General features: G+C 40.3%; 1 protein-coding gene across 8 annotated transcripts in view; it reads right to left on the minus strand.

Annotated features, from left to right (window-relative positions):
- Positions 1–802: 802 nt before the first annotated feature.
- Positions 803–21987, minus strand: part of TP63 (tumor protein p63) — a 219781-nt gene continuing 198596 nt past the window's right edge. For 2 of the 8 annotated variants that reach the window (XM_029214936.1, XM_029214937.1), the window contains exons 8-10: positions 20603–20739; positions 9077–9234; positions 2144–2173 (exon numbers count right to left, since the gene is read on the minus strand). In XM_029214936.1, the coding sequence (XP_029070769.1) occupies positions 2148–2173; positions 9077–9234; positions 20603–20739 (321 nt within the window). In that variant the 3' untranslated portion in view covers positions 2144–2147. Of the gene's footprint in view, positions 2174–5503; positions 5598–6910; positions 7056–9076; positions 9235–13247; positions 14639–20602; positions 20740–21987 lie in introns of those variants that run through there. The other 6 variants (XM_029214935.1, XM_029214938.1, XM_029214931.1 and 3 more) reach the window with 5 other exon arrangements.

Raw genomic sequence — 21987 nt, forward strand, 5'->3', positions numbered from 1 at the left:
TCCCAAGAAGAAAAAGACAGTGAAACACAAAGTATGCATGTTCACACGCAAAACATATATACAGTTTTCAGATGAAACTCATATATATTTCTAAGCCACATTAGTCCTTTTGCACTTTAAAATAAAAATGGAAGCTTATGTGCAATGATAGCCCTTTACCAGAAGGCACGGCAGGCTTTTAGAGCTCATTAGCATATATACAAAATACTTGTTTTATAGTTTGAAAAAAAGTATTTGCTACAAAGTATGTTTCTAAAAGATGTACAGCAATATCTCCATTTACACGTTTTTTCAGAGTCTGAAGACAACTCTTCGCTTATGTGGTTCAGGCAACACCTCCAATGGAAGGCTTATCCTCTGATCTGTCAGGACATTTTTATGTGTATGCACAGTCCAAAAGACAGATGGACGGGAAACTGGGTTCTCAAAGTTACTTTCCAACAAAGTGAAACTATTATTGTTCAAAAAGAAAAGTGATATGGTGATACAACTGATGCTTTAGGAAAACTGATCTCATAATTTTATATTTTCCAAATCGCTGCTCCTATTTTAAACCTTGAAGAGAGAGAGATCAACAAGCCTCTAAATGCAGAATTTTGTAGAACATGAGGGTCATCAGAAGAAACATTTACCAAATAATACTATTTATGTTTCAAAAAGACCTCCAAGGATTTCAATTCATGGCTCACTGAGATCTCTTACTGTTTAGTGGAGATTCAATAACACTGTACAATTCCTGTTTTTCCTGGATATTCTTAATAGACATTAAAGCTTTATTGCAAGAACTAGACAGATGGCATTCATCCCAATCAAATCAACCTTAATTCTAACAAGGGGAGCAAATGTGTAATTGAGTTAATCAATCTAGTAGTGAAATTTGGTTTACAGGCATTTGTAAATGCAGCTAATGCTTTGCCAATAAATACTGAGAGTTAAGGTGTCTGGCATTAAATATGAGGAGATTGCTGAAATACCCAGACACGTGATACCAGGTGTTATTTAACTGGCTTCCATGACTTTTTAGGAATTTCAGCCATGACTCGCATTCCCCAATCCCAACCAGAAGCAAAACAGAATATTTCCTTTCCTATGGTGAGTGATAGTGTGAACATGAACTTTTTCTTGTACTTGAACGAAATCACCCCAAAGGCAACCACTATCAGTAGTAGGGATATCAGTAACATAAAATATACCAACATAGAGAACCGTGTACATATGTATACAGTCTCACCCATGTAATAGCAAGCAGATCTAACCAAAGGTTTGATGTGGCATGTGTTTAGCATCAAAAGAACTGAAGGCACCTACACGTCACTGTCACTCACATGTCCTATCAAGATCTAGATACCTATTACCATACATGGCTGGCCTTGAGAGACGGGGTATAGAGAAGCCATCCAAAAAGTAAAAAAAAAAAAAAAAAAAAAAAAAAAAGGCAATAAGTGCAACTCAATTTTTTTCCTTTAAATTACATTTTAAACAATACTCAATGCCCCCCACCCAAAAATATATACTGTATATTTATATATTTATATATATAGTCTTAGACTATAAGGGTGAAAATGCTTTATAAAAGTCAAGGAGAGACCTCTGCAGCTTAAGGAGACACCCACTGCTTTTTTGCTCACTTCTACCTAGCCATGACAATTTCAGTCCTGCAAGCAAGAGATCTGAAGGCTTAAAGCCAGAATCAGAATCAGATGCCAGGTTGTACATTAGGTAAAATGTAGCCTCTTCCTTCTCCTTCCTTTAAGAAACCTGACTGAAAAGAGGAAGGAGAGGAGCTAGGAAGAATGCTTGGCTGGTCAAACAGTGGTGCCTTGTAGTGGCGTTAGCGGGTGGGAAGACAGAAAGAGCTCGAACCGCAACGCTCATCTCACTCCCCCTCCTCCTTGATGCGCTGCTGCTTGTTGCGACGAGCATCCATGTCAAAGTTGAAGTCATTCCACTCATCGCGGGGTGGGAAGGAGATGGTCTGGCGGAGGGTGAAGCGCACAGCGTCAATTACACGCTCGCCCCGGGTCTCACTGGAGCCCACACTGACTGTGGAGGCACCACTTGGGGTCCGCAGGAGGTGGGGAGGGGACGAGAAGTCGTGGAGCTGCCGGTGGTCCAGGATGCCTTTCCAGATGGCATGTCGGAATTGCTCAGGGATTTTTAGACTTGCCAAATCCTGTGCAATAGGGAAGCAAATCAGGAAGAATTAAGACAAAGAGACAAACTGACATTTAGTCCACACCATCTGTCATTCCCCAATGCTTGGCTTTAACTGACCTGCATTTACTGAACTCTAAATTGGAAAATAAAATTAGCTCTTTATTAATCTTTGGCATATATGTAACCAAGCACAGATATACAGGCTTGGGGTGCCATCTCTTCTTGTAGGTAGCATTTTACTTTTTCTCTATTGGTCTCAGTTTCTTCAGTGGTAAAACAGAGGTAATATTTAGATCAGAGAACACAAATCCCCAAACAAAAACATCAGATAAAGGAAACTTCCAACTCTCAAATCTACCTCGCTCTAATCACTGGAAGAAAGATATTAATGGAATGCCACCACTTCTCAAATGAGGAGATGGGAACAAAAGATTGCCAACAGATATTGAACACTTACGACGTGCCAGAGGTTGAACTGATTATTTTTTATTCATGATCTCATTTAATGCTAAGATTAGTGGTAGATATTATTCCACCTATTTTATAGACAGAAAAGCTGAAGGTCAGAGAGGTTGATAATTCTAAAGTTACACAATTAAGTGAATGAACTGTGGATTCAGGACTGCCTCTGAGCCTAAAACTGCCCTAATGGCCAAAAGGTCTCTTGGTGTTTGGATAAATCAGGGTATCAAAATACAGAGTATGTGTCCATGTTCTGTGGTTGGGGGTAGAAGGCATTACAAAGATGGTTGATCTTAACTAACTGTGGTAGCAGCTCTGTTTACCTGCACTAGCTCCTCATTAGCTTGTTTTAGTGTTGGCTCGCATTTTTTATGGAGCAGTATGGTAGGTAGAAAGAACACTGTGCTTAGAGTCAGAGGACCTCGACAGAAGTTCTTATTCTGTCACTCGCTGGCTCTAGACCTTCATTAAGTCACTTATTTTCTACTGGCCTCAGTTTCCCCCTTGGTAAAATGGGATACAATTCCTTTTTAGGTCAACACATACTGTGGACTCATGCAGATGCGGATATGAAAGTATTTTGCAAATTATAAAGCACACTATGTAAATCTTAATCATCTGAATTATTACTATGTTATACCATGATTAACCCATCCTTGCATCTTAGAGGGAATACGTATAACAACTCCAAAATTTAACCATATTCCTTTTCCAGGGAAGTATGTGAAGTAACTGAGACTGGTGTTGAGAGACAAGAAGAAAAGGAGGTGTCTACTTCCAGTGATAAGCAGGAAGAAGCTGAAGTGAGGATGCGGAAACTGGATAGCCTCCCAATATTTCCTAATTTGGAAATGTGCAGTGTGGGTAGTCCAATTCCATGTGCAGTGTGGGTAGTCCAATTTGTACATACAGTACAAATGGGGCAGAAAGCCTCCCACGGCCCGATCCCTTAGCTATTGCACTTGCTCTCAGCAGGGTCTGGCAGCCAAGCCACCAGGGGCATGAATGACTAAGAAGCCAAGGAAACAAGAAATAAATGGACAACGTTTCCACACTAGTCTATATAAAATAGATAACTAACAAGGACCTACTGTATAGCACAGGGAGCTCTACTCAATAGTCTGTAGTGGCCTATATGGGAAAAGAATAAAAAAAAAAAGAGTGGATATATGTATATGTAAAACTGGTTCACTTTTGTTGTATACCCAAAACTAACACAACAGTGTAAATCAACTATACTCCAATAAAAATTTTTAAAAATAGTATACAGTATAAAGAAGTTATTCCACAAATAGATAAGTGAGCATAGCTCTTTATGCTTCTGAAACTCCCAGTAAGTCCAAAACTCTCTGTACACTAGGCTCCATTAATCTGCATTACTCTCTGGATAGATTTTGACTTATACTGACAGGTGAGAAAGCTGTGGCCCAGAGCCTGGCCCAGGACCTAGCCAACACCAGCAGAGACAGATTTGTGGAGAGCATCAGCAGATCCTAGCAGCCAAAGGGGCACCCAGACATACTCTCCAGTGGGGACAGTGAGCCAGTTGAAGGTAAAACTTTAAAAATATAGGGAAGGGACAAATTTCCTGTTCCAACATGCAAGGCTCTCAGACACAGGGCAACACACTGTCTTGTGTCAAACTGCCTTCAATGGATGGACATCATTGTAAAGTTCTCTGAAACCTGTCGGAACGTACTCCTAAAGCTTTCTCTATAGCTTTTACTTATAATTTCTTCCCTCAGGGAGCAGCAGCCGGGGGTGATTGAGGGAGTGGAGAGGGGCGGGCATAGGAGCAGCACAGCATATACTTGTCACCAGAGGGCAGAGGTGTTCTCACGCTTGCAGGGACATCTCTAGCATCGGTGCTCAAGGGGGGGGTGGGGGGCAAAAAGAGGTCCCAACTACAGAAGCGGCAGCAGAGACAGAGAATATCTTCTTCCACCAGCCCAAAGGGCCCTCTGGAAGCTAGAAAGGAGGATAGTGAACCCCAAAGACAGCAGCATAAAGAGCAGCCTGGGAGGAAAACCAGATTGTTGTAAACCAGAAAATGAGCTTCCACCCATGTGAACAGTAGTTCAAGAAGTGCTGTAGGAAGCAAGAAAATGTCCCCTCCTATCCAGCTTGCTTCCAAGACTATCAGAGCCAGAAGGCAATGATTTTGAACCTAATTGGATTAACTGAGGCCCAGAGAAGCAAAGTGATAACCCCAAGTTCTCATTACCACTAAGAAGCATAGTTGGGACTCGAACCCATGACCAGTGATCTTTCCCAGTGATCAGGGATGGCTGGGCCCTATTCTGGTAGAATTGACCATGAATGAACATATGGTTCTAATCGAGAGGCACAGCTCAATCCTCTGTGACATCCTATTTTAAAGAAAGGCAGAAAAGGCCAATCAACAGAGTTAAAGACTGGAAGCTTACATCTCAGGGTTCTATTCCTGGTTCTGTCATCAACCCATCACGGCAAATGACCACACTGTCGTCTCTCCATGTTTTAAAGTGAGAATAACATCACCTGATTCCTGCTATCCTCCCTGGGGTCTGACACCAATTAATGAGAACAACCAAAAAGTGCTCTGAATTCTTTAGAGATCACACATTCCTTGAAGGTGGGAATCAGATCTCACTCCCACTCTGCATATAGTATGCACACAACAGACAACTGCTGACTGATCAGAGAAGCTGAGGACCACTGATCCTGAGCTTCTCATATGTAGAGGCGGAGGCCTGGGAATCTTTCTAATATGGTTATGGGTCCCAGCAAAACTGAGGACTGGGGGTAGGACAAAAAACAGAGGGGATTCAACTACAAGGTGAATGTCACCAGAGGGAGGAACTTAAGGAATAAAACTCAAGAGAAAAGTCTAACGGTTACTTACATCCATGGAGTAATGCTCAATCTGATAGATGGTGGTCAGCCCCTGGGTCGTGAAATAGTCCAGACATGATGAACAGCCCAACCTCGCTAAGAAACTGCAGAGGGAGGAGGGAAGAGGAAGGAGGAAACAGAAAAAGAAAGTTCACCCCAACTGCATTGGCAAGATAAAGGAAAACCCAACATTTTGCCCTGGGATGCCTGCCCTACATAAGAGATTAGGGGCGGATAAAATATATGTGGGGCCTTGGATTGGAGGTCTGGGGATGATTAGGGACACGAACTTTAGGTCTATAAAATTAAAATCAACTGTTTAAAGATGCCTGCAGAGCAGAGATTTTCAAATGGTGACTGGTGGCATTCTAGGGGTTCCATATCAGTGTCTTAGGAGCCATTGCAGGGGGTGAAAGGAAGGAGTCCAGTGCTCAGGTTTCCAGCCCTCTTGCCTCCTAGCTCTTCACTTCAAAAAGAGCACCTCTCCTTCAATTGTTTATATCTGGGGTTTCTGAGAATGGTTTATGTGGCTAAGAAAAAACTGTAGGCCACTCTACTGTGAAGTCATTCATGCTTTTTGCTTGGTGTCCCCATCAAAATACAGACCCACTCCTTTACGGCTCTGGTCTCAGATCGGTGATGCCACCACCGTCACAGAGCCAGATGCTGGATGATGAGCCATGCACTTTGCCATCTCTCTGACACTGCTAGTACTGTTGCATCCATCACATGGGAACCAACACATATTATTCCAGCAGCCAAATGAAAAAATCATTCTGCACACGAAGCAGGGCACTAGGCATGAGATTTGGGCACCGATGCTTGCCTCTGTTGGAAAGAGAATTTTCCAGGCTTCATGCCTTTCTTTCTTCTGGCTCTCTGAACTCCCTTTCCTGGAATGTCCCCAGTTCCCATACGACAAAGCAAAAGAGGCCATCAGGTTCTTGAAAGTCCCTGTCATTTTTACTAACATTCAAACTTTTTTATGGACATCCAACTCCAAAATAATGATCCCATGGTGGCTGAGAGCTATGAGGCCTAGAGAGCAGGAAAGGGAGCGAGATAGCAAGTTGAGTGTCCATTTGGGAACCCCAGCCCTGAGCACCAATTTGAAGGCCACAGCTTACTGTAAAAATGTGATGGAGGAGGGGGGGAGTAAGTGAAGATGGGGGAAACAGGCATGAAAAATTATATGCCTATCAACTCACATTTTCACCTTTTCCCATGCTGATTGTTGTGGTCTACTTTGATTAAACGCTGCTGATGGCTCCATAGATCAGAGATAACAGTGGCTGAACTCCCACCACTGGGCTGCTTTGCTTTCTTTCCAACTGTGCTATTAACTTTGACGGTGTCCACCCTCCACCACCCAGAGATGCTTAGGACAGGCCCCCAGGGGCACATGCTGTGGACTCACCTGACAAGGCTGCAATCTGTGGGGTACGGAGGTGGGGGGGTGCAGTGGGAGGTGGATGGCATGGAGAGAGGGGGAGGGAGAGCCTGGGTGGGGCTGAGTCCATTCATGTCTCCAGCCATTGGCATGTGGGTGCCCATCATAGGAACTGAACAGAAGCAGGAGGAACAGAGAGGGTTACTGCCGTCATCACATACCAGCATCCCAGTGGTCCATCTCGCCTGGCTTAATGTTACCAAGGGCCTAATCTACCAGCCTTCCTTTTCAGTCTTATCTCTCACTACACCCCTTTAAGCACCCTACATCTCATTGAACAGAATAGTCGCCAAACTCCAAACTAATTACCTACTTCTTGACCTTCGTACATTCTCTTAGGACGACCTCCTCCCACTTTGTTCTCTACTAATGCTCTGTCCCAATTGCTTGCTGCTCCTGGTGTTAATACAGTCCTTCTTGTATTTGTCTTCATGGGTTATATTTCTGTCTCCCTCACTAGGCTAGTCTCCTGAAGCATGGAGATTAGACCTTATGCACATCTGGGTCCCCACAGACCCGAGCACAGTACCTGGCACAGAGCAGATGCTCAGAAAACTTAAGTGAACAAACCTTTGAATGAGAGAGGGACCTTTGGAATATTGGTTTGGGAATGGGAGGATTTATTGCAATATTTGTAGGGAACCAAATGCCTCATAAGGAAGGATGCAATGAAAGACCCCAGCTCTTTTTTCTGGTCCATTTCAGGATTATATTTGGGAACACCACCAACTTGGATTGGTTTCTTACTAAACCATAAACTGTAAACATTCACTTATAGAGAAGAAAAGCTCAATACCAATAATATTTATGAAACAAATTTTGTCTTCAGAGGAAAATTATGAAGCATAAATAAGAAAAAGTAAGTAAACTGTAACACAAATGTGAAGGATCATTACCACTACCACTATTTTGTCATCTCAAGAAAAAGCTGAGGACTCTAAGACGTCACCAGAAAGAAAGCAAAAAAATAAATGGTTCCTTTTCCTTTTACTCTCAAAGCAGCAGACCTGCCAAAGGGTCAGGTTTAGAGTCTTAGGATGTATTTGTCACTAGTGAGAGAGCAGTCTGGCTCTAATGTCTTCGTTGTCATACCAGGTAACCAAACCTTATATATCTCTTATCTCATTAAAATCTAAACATGTGCTATCAGAACCAGAAAGAGTCATAATCTTAGCCTCCCTTAACTTCTTTAAGAAAACCCAGTCTCTTCAAGGCAACAGTGAAATGCAACTTTAAAGGCTTGATCAAAATAATGAACGATTTCTAGGACAAGACTGAGGCACTGTTTTATGAGGGTGATTATAGGATACATGGACAGTATTTAGGCTTTTGCATCCCTTCTGCATTTTTACCATCTTTTTTTTCCTTTCAAGTTTGGGTATCCACTCTGCTAGGTTAAGTTCTAGTGGACAAGCTAATTATATTTACAGAAAAGCTATGCACCAATCATCACCCATGTTGAGGCCCGATTCTCACACTGTCTCTTATAGTTATACTTAGTTTATATGAGGAATCTGTGTGTGAATAAATAAAAGGGAGACTCCTTTCCCTATGTCAATTCCTTAATAACTGTGTACAGGATGGAATAGATGAGTTGAGAAGCCCAAAAGTGTAGGGCCACAGACGCATAAACTTGTTAACTGTGCAGAGTGATAATTTTATGAATGGAAAACTGAGCATTAGAGCAGAGAGGTGACTCGTCCAGAGTTATGCAGCTAATGCCGCAATAGAGTCCAGACTACGATCTATTTCTCTAGATTTTAAGTCCACCACACTATGCTACTTCCCACAAGTTGGACATATTTCCTTTTGACTATCTCAAAGAATGTAGAAGGTGGGTCCCCATCCAGGTTGGTAGGAAGTGGACTGTTCTTTTTCACAGAGATCCTTCCTTATCCCTACTAAAGGAACAGCCTTCTCTGTCTCTACCAGTGTGCTTTGTAATGAACCATACATCTTAAAAGTGAGAAAAAGTTCACCGTGAGAAATTTAAGCCACTCAACTTTGATCTGTCCTGTCTACTGTGCCTCTCACGTAGCTTCAGAGCAAGCCTTCCCCCCATCCCAGAGCAAAGTCTTCCCCTACACTAGCCCTACTGGTCCTCCAGCTGCAGCTAAAGGGAGATGCTCTTACTGTTGGCTCCCATGCCATCGGGAATGGTGGTGGGAGTGAGGGTGTTGCGCTGCTGAGGGTTGATAAGCTGGCTCACGGAAGGCAGCTTGTTCATGCTGTTCATTTTGTTCAGAGGTGGGGAGCTGTTACCGTAGGAAGACTGAGACTGCATCGAGGTCCTGGGAACACAAACACGGGAAGGACGGTGAGCACAGGACGCTGAAGAGTGGGGACTGGTCATTTCCAACAGGTCTCATATTAAAACATAGCCTTAACTGTACACTTGCAAAAATATTCCTCCAGAACAATGACAGGAACTTATTTGTGCTTCTATCTGAGAATCTCTCCTACCTTGGCAGGGATCACAAGGCTATCATCAAATCGTGTGTTTCCTACATGAGTAGAGGACAAAGCTGAATATCTTCCTAAAGCATCTCCTTTGTGAGACGGGAAATCATTGCATCTTCTTTTTCCCTCTATTGTTTTCTCCATCCCTTTCAATGTGAACATCAATAAGGGAAAAGAACTGAGTGAAGACCCAAAGGCTTATGAAAGACATGGAGACGCCATGCTAAATTGCAGCTGAGGCGTCTCACCTATAGCTTCCTAGGCCATTTGGGCATATGCAGAAAATAACCACAAAGCCAGTCAAACAGGGCATTTGGTAGCACAACCTGCCATCATGCAGAGGCCTCAACACGGAAACACGCTTTCTCAGCTTAGCTGTTCATGGGCCATGAGGGAACCCGTCGGAATGTCAACAGCCTCTCTACACAAGGGGAACCCAGGAGTCCAAACAACCGTCCTGTTAAGTTTCCACAAGTCTCTTGAGAGACAAAGAAAAAAAAAAACAGTTTTCCATTCGGCATTACTTCAGTTTGTAAATTTACTAGAATTGGTTTGTCATACTATGTTTTATATTACATACAACATTCCCTATTCAACTGCCATGCCTGACTTTTCCCTTGAATATAGAACTAGTGATATCTACTAGAATCGGGGAAGGATACAGAGTCAGATAAACAACGTTTAAGTCTCCCTCCAGCATATGTTAGAAAGCTATAGGTCCCTGTGCAAGCCAGTAAATATCCCTCATCAGAAAACTAAAATATATAAAAACTTAAAATATATACACTTACTGCACGAGTTAGATGCTAGAGGTGGGAAAACTAATAAGAAATGGTCCCATCTCGGAGAAGCTCATAGAGCAGTGGATACATTGGGATAACAATCCAACCTACCTTGTAGGGCTATGGTGAGAACCAAAAGGATAAGATGGGGAAGAACTATACACACTGTTGGGCATTTACAGTGAGTCATTATTGTGACCAGAGAATGAAGATTGGGCTGAGCATGTAAAAGGGGAAAACCTCCCCGCTTACACTCCTCAAATAAAATGTATTATTTTGTTCCTATTTGTCTCCTCCCTGCTGCAGCCATATTTTTATTAGAGAAGAGAAGAAAAATGTTTCTTTGAGTTTTATTTGCTTGTGTGTGTGTATGTGTATCAGACTTAGGAGGCTCTGTAAATGAATCCACGTTCCAAACAAACATGGTATAATAATGTTTGAAAAAATAACAAGTGGCTCTAACACCTGAGTGCTACAGTCGTGCTAGGCTTGGACTTCAAAGCTGCCGCTCTGCATTCTCCATAATTACACAAAACAGGGAAGGCTCCATTCCATATCACTGAAGAGCCACAGCTAGAGGAATTCAAACAATATGCTATATTTGCATAAATGAACATGACGATTAATGTGCAATTGACAATTCAGCTGCATTTTAGAATCACTGTCTTAAAGTAGGAGGGTATTGATTTCTCACTTTAGCCCTTCTCAAGAAGACAGGTTTAGATCCATGTTGTAGAAATGGGTGTTTATATAATAAACTCTCCCAACTGTTAGATTCTTCAGGTTACCAAGCTCTCCTTTATCCATTTTCCAAATGAGTCTCACATCTCGTGGAGGAGGACATGGGATGGCAGGGTAGGGATGGGCAGAAATGATTATGCCTGTTGTACAGATGGGTAAATATAAGACTCTGAGAAAAAATGTGCCTAAGTTACACATTGTTAAATGATGGGCTGAGAGGTCTCTTGGCTCCTAGTCCAAGAGTTTTTCCTTTCATTCTGTGACACCTTCCCAGAAGTAAGACAGTGGAGTGCAGTAGGTTACATCAAGAAGTGGGTGAAGTAGTAAGAGGAAATAGGAGACCAAGATGGAACAGGGAGCAAGGGATATAGTAAAGGGAGACCCAGCTATCCTCAAACCCACTCCATCCCTGTGTAGAAGCCTTGCATAAGAGTCAGCACATTTGAATACACCTAGGAACCTCTGTAAGTCCATATCAAAGTGCAAGAACGTTCAGGGCAAGGTGATCAAGAGAAGCTTTGCTAGGTGCTTCTTCCTCTACCTTTGCCCACCACAAAGTAACAAAGATGCCAGGTTACCCAGACTCCAGAGGCAGGTTGGTCCTCTGTAACCTAAAGAAATGTCTACATATCTCTCGCATCCTCGCAAATCAGTCAAATGTACAGCAAGAGCTAATGGAAGCGTTGCTTGAGCCATTAATGCCCACCACTAGGAAAGTAAAAATGTATTTAAGAGCTGTGAATTTTCCCTGGACCCTCAATTATAGTGAATGCCTTCTTCCGAATCCTGTTACAATTCCTTTCTCCTGTTTTTGGTGGTCTTTATTTTTGACCATTTTATTAGTTCACTTATTTTAAGCCACTTAAATTATTGTTGAGGAAGGTAGGTCACAAACCATAGACAAACAAAGAAGGAACATAAATTTTGGAGCCAATCGAAATATTAGAGTTCACATTCTCAATCTGACACAAATCAATTAAGTGACTTTGGGTATCATATAGGTCTCTGGAGTCTCATTTACTTAATCTGTAGAACAGGCATTACACTCACTCCAGAAGACTTGCTGTGAAGATTAAATGAGATTATGTAAGTGCCCTGGACATTGTCCTACAATTTGTCCTAGAATTCCACCAAAGGATTCCTTCTTTGGCCTTAAATCTTCCATTGCTAATGAAAAAGCAACTCTCTAGTGGAATTTGGCAATACATCAGGGTGAATCTATTTTACCAAACCACTTTTGCATGGCGGGATCCGAGAAGGGAAAGGGATATTGGGGGTAGAGCAAAACACCGTGGATATGGGGCAGGTCAGAAAAAGGGAAGACATGAACATGAGAAAAGGAATTGTTCCTCCTCGAAATTTTGCCCAGTACCTCCCCACATGTAACTTTTCTCTCTAGCTGAGGAATCTCGCTTCTAAAGGCGAAAGGTAGCCTTTATTCTCCAGCTAGATCAACTGTAATTATAAAATATTTTCTATCAGTTCAAATGTATGCATTTATACAAACATCACTATAAACACATTAAAAACGTCCATAAAAATAGGGTGAAAGGGAAAAAAAAACTTCCAGAAGGAAAAACAAACATTAAAAAATTAAACATACTCACTAACCCTTTAAGGAATTTGTGAATTCCTTAAAAGGGATTAGAAAGTTTTTAGATTAATTGAAAACGGTGCCAATGTAACAGGATCATCTGATTTTACTATTATACTTTTATCTAAAACATAAACATGTTTTTTCTTAAGTATTTTTCTTGTTTTCCTTAAGTATTTTTCTAAGTGACTATATTAGTTTTATTAAGAACGGTGGTTTATGAAGTTTTTAAAACTTGTTACTCAAAGATCAGAACGTATTGTAATTTTTTTAAAAACCTATGCACAACAGGTTCCACTACAGATTTCTGGATATTTCCTAACACCAGTGTCACAGAAGCCAATTTATTTAATAAACTGGAATTTGATTTAAATTTCTTCTAGTGAACTTGGCAACTGAAGATATAACTCAAGGCTTATTCAGAGATGTGAACAAATGATGCTATAGTGCCTAGCTCTTTATGATGAAATTAAACATGCACAGGGCTAAAATAAATTTTCAAGTTAGCACGGGCATTGAAATTTACTTTTAGGACTGATGACCTTGATACAGAGTATCTTAAATATAAAAACACCAACTATGACAATAGTGTAGACAGAACCAAAGTGACCTATTCTTCTTGTTCTTTAGACTTACACATGGTACTTCAAGCGCTTAAATGAAAATATTCTAGCATTTAAGGAATTTCAAAAAGCAAAAGAGACAGAAAAGAAAAACTGCGAGATAAACCAAGATGCAAAAGTTTATTGAAAATTAAAATCACACATCCATAAAGCAACAGCCTCAATAACAAGAAATCATTGCTGTGGTGACAAAGAATAAAGAGCTGGTGACCTGGTGTGGGGAGCAGATTTTTTAAGTCTTTATACTATTATTTTAAAATATGATTTAAAATGGAAATAGATTCTCTAAAGTCTTTGAACCAAAAAAGAAAAATTATCTACTCTTCCTGTCTTTAATTTTTAGGCCAGGAGTGTTGATTGAAAAACGTGTCCGCTTGGACGTCACTTAAACAAAGCATAAGTGTCCTGGACACGGCAATTTGAACAGTGTCAGTGATATGGCTGATTTTATGGAGCTCCAATCAAAGGGGTTAATTATAGATTTGGTGAGAGGACTTTGAATTCCATGGTGGACACGGAAGAATGATATATGACTGCCTGAAAGAATATTACTGGGGTAGTTTTACCCTCCTCTTAAAATGACAAAAGAGGTTTACCTGCCTTGGGGTCCAAACACAAATTTTGGAGGGTTTCCAAAAGCAAGGAAGACTATCACATCAGATGCGGACATGGGGTGGCAGTGGCAGGACCTGACACAGAATTAGTGAACTTTCTACTACATATGAGGGGAGGATACTGGTAATGCAAGTTCTCAAAAAGAAGAAAAAATCATTCCCCGCAGTGGCTACTCATGGTAGTTATTACCTCTCTGCCCAGCAGTACACGTGACACCTTAGCTTGTTACTATTTGCAGTATCATTGCATGACCAGCATTAAAAGGGCCTGAGTCTCTCAGTCACCTACAGTTTACTTCTGCCTAGACAATAACAACCTTTTTTTCTCCTTTTCCTAAAAAGACATCTTAAGTTTGAGACCTGCTCAAAAGCTTCTTCATGAGTTTTAGAAACACAACAGAAGGTAACAGAAAAGGGTTCCAATAAACATCGTAATGCCCCTCTTCCCAACCTGAGCTCCTCCCTCCCAAGAAACAACACAAAAGCTCACAGACAGACACAGGGGTTCCTGATGGACCAATGCTAGATCTAAGGATACAGAATCTGCAGAAAATGTCCTTTCTTGTACAGTTTTGAGTCCCTTCAAAGATTTTCTTACTAGTGGCTGTGTGCCTTTGAGCAGTTGGGTCTCTGAGCCAAAGTGTCTTCAAGTCCTGGCTACGAGGGCTTGATACACACACACACACACACACATACACACACACACACACACACACACACACGGAAACACAACAAACACATACGCTCAAAATACAGAGATGGGGCTCTATGGGTACACTGATCGGTTTGGGGGGCTGGAATGTCTAAAGAAGACGTCAGATTGCCTCGGGCTTTCTCTCCGGGGCTCCACAAGCTCATTCCTGAAGCAGGCTGAAAGGAGACTGCAGAGAGGAACCAGAGAAAAGAAAAGATGAAGGCTTAGGACTTCATATATTCAAATCAACTGAATACAGAAACACATCCTTCTACCTTCATGATCATAGTATAGTCAGAACAGAATGCCGCACGGCTATTTTTGTTCCTTCCTCTTTACCTTCCTTTAAGATTACTCAGAGATGACTTCCCAAGACTTTTATGAAGAAGAAATGAGAGAAGGCAATGGTAGCTATCTAGAACTATTAGAATCACCTGTGGAACTTTAAAAAAAATGCATTTTCCAGGATCCTTTCTGAGACCAGGCTGGGACCCAGGCATACATACACTTTTAAGAAGTTCCACAAGTTACTTAGGTGAGGACTACTGAGACAAGGTAGGTCAAGATGCTCAGTATGGTGCTTGGCATATTGGACTCAATTAATTGCAAAAAGGAATGCAGAGATAAGAAGTAACTTCAGTCTTTTGTAAAATGTCATCTTCCCAATCATGATACGTCATTACTGTTCCTGTCTAGCTTAACTCTGAAGTATGAAGAAATATGATCTTATCAGTCTGGGGGCTGTGTCATCATGCCTTTGTAAAGAACTGCTAATGAGCATTTTGCATGTGCCCAGATTGTGATGGATAAATATCCTAATACGTTCAGTCACAAACTTGGCCTAGAAATGCACATATCAAACTCACGAAAGCAACTTTTGCATAATGAAGAAATCAATTAGGACACAAGGATGCCAGGAACAAATCCTCTTATTCTCCTAAGGGTTGTGCAACCCCATGAACTGTTTGGGAATTACTGCCCGGATGGCTTTTGAATCACATTTGGTTACTCCTTGCAAAGGAACAAAGCAATTTTCACTTGTTCAGTGCTGAGGTTTAGTAAGCCATCCCACCAGCAAGAATTGGGATCATCTTAAAGAAGATGCCAGAATACAAATTAGTAGGGAAGCAATTTATTACCAACTAAAGGACAATGGCTTCGACTTCTTGTGTGGATATTACATCTTGGGGCTTCTCTTGGACCAAGGATTGAATAAGACAACATGCAGAAATCATCCTTCACTTATGAAAAAAATGTCTGGACCAGAGAATTACACACTGAGACTAGAATTGAGACAAGTTCTGCAATGAGATGTGAGAAGTTAGAAAAGTGAGTTAATCTATCTGAATTTAATTAATCTGAGGGTGTTTTTCCTGCATTGCCAATTCAGAGCTAATAAATCTCTGTCCTGACAACTTCCTAACATTTTCGTGAAGTTCTAAACTAACTGTGTAAACTGTAAAGGCTTGTGCGGTGCCATGACCTATAAGGTTGAACCCCATGAAACTGCCCATATTTACCTTTTTTTAATCTACGAAACTGGCAATTTCAAACAAATATTCTGGAAGTGTGGAGAATTTCTAAGTCAGACTTAGAAATATGGTATTAGTCATATCTGTCAGTGAGAGAGAGAAAGATTTGTGTCTTCTGCTTTCTTCTACATTGATAACTCTGAAAATATTACTTGCTTCTTTCTCAGATACATGAATCTGAGGAAGAATTATCAACATTCTCGAAGAAAATCGTAGCCAGATGAGCTTAAAGAAATAGGACTTTATGCTGAAACCACAAAGGTAAATACAGGGACAGAAAAATGGGAATGAATGCTTGCTTTGTGTTTTCTTATTATGACTTTCTTAACTAATGAAGCAGCCCAGAATATTGTAAAGAGCTATGTCTTCCAGATCTGATTCTAGTCTCAGATTTATTATGAACTGGCTATGAAATCACAGGTGTAGCTCATTGGGCCTCAGTTTCCCCAGCTAGAGCACAACAGGGCTAGAACTATAGTCTTGAAGATCCTGTTCTGCTCCAGTATTCTCTGACCTGTATCATGGATACTAATAAGCTGCAATCATCAAGTGATCATAAAGGGGAAGGAAACACTAAGAGCTCCTCAGGATGTCATACATTTGTAGTAAAATCAAAGTACATCTATCCTGTAGAAACTTGAAAATAATTCTCCAGAGTTGGGCTAAGTAAAATTTTAACAAGGTAATGCTGCTCTCAGATCAGATCTTACCCAAGAAGGAGGGTAAATTACAGAAGAAAAAAAATGAACGAGAGATAGTATTGGTCAAAAGTACACATGGCAAAAGATTGCTAAAAAGGTCTCAAGTGGCTGCTGCAAAACTGTCTTAAGAGTTAATGTCCCTTGAAAACATGATGGTAAGGAGTCTAGTGGCAAGAATGGGTCCAACTTGTCCTCTCACTAGATTCTGGCTCCTATGAACGTAACTCCCTATGTTTATTCCAATGTGAGCAAATCAACTAAAATCAAATTTCCTTATAAATGGAATAAAGCCTACTTATAGCTATAACAACTCGATTCACAAAAACTCAGTGTAAGATTTATCCTCCAGAAAGCCTATGATCATGAAGGTAATTGTGAAGGAATTTTTGAATCAGGAAAACCGTGCATAAATGAAAAGCAAGCAGCGAGAAAACATATAGTGAGGAACTAACAGAAGCAATTAAACTGAAAATATTTTATTGCTACCTCGTACAGAGTGTACTCTCTTCCCATTAATTTTCACTCTACTATAAAGAAAAGCATGAACTTGATTCCTTACCAGCATAAAATATTGGTACTAAGTTTTTGCAAAGGAAATCACAGGCTATCATAGGCATTTTCCAAGCTGATGTATTCTTTTCAAATGATTGCCAGGAATTAGATTTCCAGTTTTCTTTGTCTAATCATTCGTGCTCTTTCTTGGAGCTTTGTATAAAAATAAAAGAGCTGAAAAAAACTAAGCTGAAGAATACAGCAACTGGAGAATTTATATAAATGTATATCAATCATTGGAGGGAGACCCATGTATATATAATGTAACAAAGACATAATTAGACCAAATGTCTACATTTTGCAAGGAGTTCATTTTGCAGTCTGTTATATTTCCATGCACAAGTTATCACAGCTGAGGTTAGCTCTTATACACTGTGAGACAAGCACTCAAAAACATGCAATGATACATATAAATGGACACCACAGGAAACTACGGGGCTACAAATTCCTCGCTATTTATCTGTGACCACCACACATGCAGAAAAGTGAAAATATGTCTCTAAAATCTTTTGAGCTTCTTAAAATAATAATTTTAAGATATATTTTCTTCTTTGATGAAATAGATTGTTTTATGGAATATTAATTGTAAATAAAACAATTTCCCTTTAGAGCAATGCAAGCCAATTAGGCTAGATAAGTTATAAGCCCTGGATAACTCATCATCCAGGGACATGGGACTATATATCCTCGTGTACTCCATGTAAACAAACAAATGCACATGTCTCCAACTGAAACAGATCATCTTGGCTTGTAAAGTCTCTAAAACTATGACAAAACTATTCCTTCTACTGTATAATCTATACAAGTTGTTTAAAATTGTCCTATGAACTTACATGATGCTGAGAATAAACTTCCAGAGATTTCTTAAGATTCAAAAGGTGTTCTAGTTAGGAATTCACCACCAAACCGTAAACTATAGGAAGGCAGGAACCTCGTCTACCTCATCTCTATTTTTACTGCTTTCACATAGCAGATCTTCAGTAAAAAGCTTATTACATGAGTCACGTCAACTATTCCAGTCTTAGATGATGATGAACCATATTTTGTGTCTAGATGGGCATGTCTTTTTCAGCCAGAAGAAAGACAAGAGAATCCTCTGCTAAAGACTGCTGTTGTTTTGTTAGATACTGAAATGACACCTTAAAAAACTTCCTAAAATCTTTTAATACCTCTCTACTTTAGAATATATAGATTAGCTTCCAGATACTCCTATCAAAAAATATGAACATCAAGAAGCCATGAAGGAGCCACTCTTTTATCTAGAAGAAGGATTGGCAAACTATAGTGACTGGGCCAAACCTGGCCCATAAACTAAGAATAGTTTTTATATTTTTACAAGGTAGGAAAAATTCAAAAGAAGAAGAATGTTTCATGACAAGTGAAAATTATATGAAATTCAAACTTCACTGTCCATAAAATAAAACTTTAGTGTAACAGCTGCTCTCATTTGTTTACATATTGTCTGTGGTTTGCTGCTGTGCTTCCGAACTGGGGAGCTACAAGAGACCATATATATGGACCAGAAAGCCTAAGATATTTACTACTGGTGCTTTACAGAAAAAAAAGTTTGCCAACCCCTGTGCTAGAGGGTCAGACCTTTCAAACCACACCATTTAATACTGACAGAACTTTTCCTGTTAAAAAAAAAAAGGCAGGAAATCACGGAGCAACGAGTTCAGCATGATCTGCTATGGAGTAGTTCTTCTGAGGTCATTTTCGCTAAGCCAAACATTTCCAGAGTGAACTGGTGACGATCTGAGAGTATGTCTTAATAGCGTGACATGCATATCTTGGAGAAGGCATTTATCCCCTTTGGGTTTGTAATTGATGCTACAAGTCTATTTCTTTGATTCCTCTTTTATGAGTTTATAGGAACTGAATCAGTTTTGCACTTGAATGTATTAATATATATTTCTATCTGATATCCTAAAGACTATATAGGATTGGCAATGGGAATTCTGTAACCTTGAATTCTAATTCTCCTTTGGAGTACCCTGTGTCCCCAAGGAACCGCCTGATTCAACTTTCCAGTCAGCCTTACTCTAAAATCTTATATTTATGACTTGCAAACTTTCGTGCCAGAAGTGAATGGTGAGATCTCTTCCAGGCAAAAAAGGTCTTAAATGCTCAAAGAGCCTGAAGTCCTTTAAAGAGAGAGCATACTTATTTTCTATTCCCCTGCTGCCCACCCCATACCTCACAGTCAGTAGGTATGGGCTCAGAGGATGCCTTCTGACTATCAGAAATGCAGTCCAACCTTCTCACCTACATTTATTTTGATTTAAAAAAGAAAAGCAATCTCTTTTTATTACACTTTCCATAGGTATCTCTCTAGAGTAGCTAATAATATATGAGAAAAGATCCACTATTTATTGCTCATTTACATTTCTATTGTAAAAGACAATCTTTGACTTCGGCAAGATGGTTTGGGTTTATTTTTTTTTGCCTGAAGAATAAAGTCAAATGCTTGAATTACTAAAATGAGCCCCAAATGTCTATAGTTTACATCTATCTGCAGAGACTCTGGCAATACTTCCAGTACAGACACAATAGTTTTTAAGCTAACAAGTGATTATTCTTAACCACAGAAGGGTAAGTATAAGTGGAGTCTCTTCCTTATATAAGAGCTATTTTATTCAGGTTAGTCATAAAACAATTAACATAATCAAAGATCCAACAACCTAGGTAAAAATTAACACGTAAATAGGTTGTATGTATGTTCTAATATGGTTGCAAAATCTGGCCTCATTGATGTAAACATGTATCGCTGGAAGAAGACCTAGAATGGGGATGTTAAAACACGGCAATATGATGCCACTTTGCCCTTCTGCATCCAGATGTTTGCTAAATGAGCATGCACTGGGACTCTGAATCCTCAACACAGCACTCAAGACACTTATAGTAAAACCTATGTGCTGTCTCTATAACAGTTTTCCCAAAAGTGGATTGTGTGCAGCCCAGGAGAGGGACAAGATAGTCTATCGAGATGAGGAAGAGTACATGTTTTTAAACAGACACATTATTACTAGAATAGAGTGTGTACTCAAAGTTCTACTATTGATAGATGTGCTTGGATCAGAGGCATAGAGAAGAGAACTAATTCTGTTAGTGTGAGTCTTTTTTGTAATTCACTTGAAATGGTTTGTATTCAATTTCAAAATATAGGTGGAACTTCTCAAAGGGAAGGTTATAAGAAACACAGAAGATTGTTGAAGTGAAAAAAGATGTCCCACACCAGCCCATCTGAACCTACCATATTCTGCTCACAACCTCATCTTCTACATCACCCAACCGTCACCCTGTTGCTGACCTGAATAAACAGTCATCTTACTCACATCTCCTAAAATGACACAGGGACACACTCACTGTTTCTGAAGTAAATGCTGGTGTTGCTGTTGCTGCTGCTGCCTGTATGTTTCAATCGTGTGCTGAGGAAGGTACTGCATGAGTTCCAGGGATTCTTTGATCTTCAGCAGCATTTCGTAAGTCTCACGGCCCCTCACCTATGTCAAAGGGCAGAAGAAAAGTGAAGAAAAAATGAAGAGCTGTAGAACTATCAGAAGTACAGTCAATGCTCATTATTCGTGGATTCTGCATGGACGAATTCGCCTACTTGTTAACATTTATTTGTAACAGGAAAAACAACACTGGCAGGCTTTGCAGTCATCCACAGACATGCGCAGAGTGATGAAAAGCTGATTCAACCATTGTGCAAGTTCCCAGCTGAGGGGGAAGAAAGTGATGCTCCGCCTTTTTGTTTCAGCTCTCATGCTAGAAACAGGTGTCCTTCTCATGGTCTAGTTAGGGCCACATTTTTCACTTTTTGTGGGTGATTTTTCCATTTAAAATAGTTCCCCAGGGCAGCTGCCATGCTATCTCATGTTCCTAAGTGCAAAGAAGGCTGTGATGTGCCTTATGGAGAAAATATGTGTTAGATAAGCTTAGATCAGCCATGAGTTATAGTGCTATGGGCAGTGAGTTCAATGTTAATGAATCAACAGCATATATTAAATAAGAAACACACATGAAACAAGGTAATGCATTGATCAGTTACTAAAAACATGACCAGAGGCTCACAGGAACCTAATCCTGTATTTCCTCTAGGAGCAATGATTCAGTATTTGCTAGTACAGTATTCACAGTGACTTTATAAAGCATAAGTACCACAAATAACTAGAGCTAACTGTAACTACCCCTAGAAGAACACAAGTTTTCAGTGGAGGTAAAATGTGCTTCCTTCTTTAAGAGAGTCTCTTAAAAGCTTTAAAAAGTCTGAGCAGCTATTTGCAATAGCCAGGACATGGAAGCAACCTAAGTGTCCACCGACAGATGAATAAAGAAGATGTGGCACATATATACAGTGGAATATCACTCAGCCATAAAAAGAAATGAAATTGAGTTATTTGTAGTGAGGTAGATGGACCTAGAGTCTGTCATACAGAGTGACGTAAGTCAGAAAGAGAAAAACAAATACCGTATGCTAACACATATATATGGGATCTTAAAAAAAAAAAAAAAAGGTTCTGAAGAACCTAGGGGCAGGACAGGAATAAAGACACAGATGTAGAGAATGGACCTGAGGACATGGGGAGGGGGAAGGGTAAGCTGGGACAAAGTGAGAGAGTGGCATGGACATATATACACTACCAAACGTAAGGTAGATAGATAGTGGGAAGCAGCCACATAGCACAGGGAGATCAGCTCGGTGCTTTGTGACCACCTAGAGGGCTGGGATAGGGAGGGTGGGAGGT

Source organism: Monodon monoceros, unplaced genomic scaffold (assembly GCF_005190385.1).
Source record: "Monodon monoceros isolate NGI ecotype Baffin Bay Population unplaced genomic scaffold, NGI_Narwhal_1 Super_Scaffold_11, whole genome shotgun sequence".
NCBI lineage: Eukaryota > Metazoa > Chordata > Mammalia > Artiodactyla > Monodontidae > Monodon > Monodon monoceros.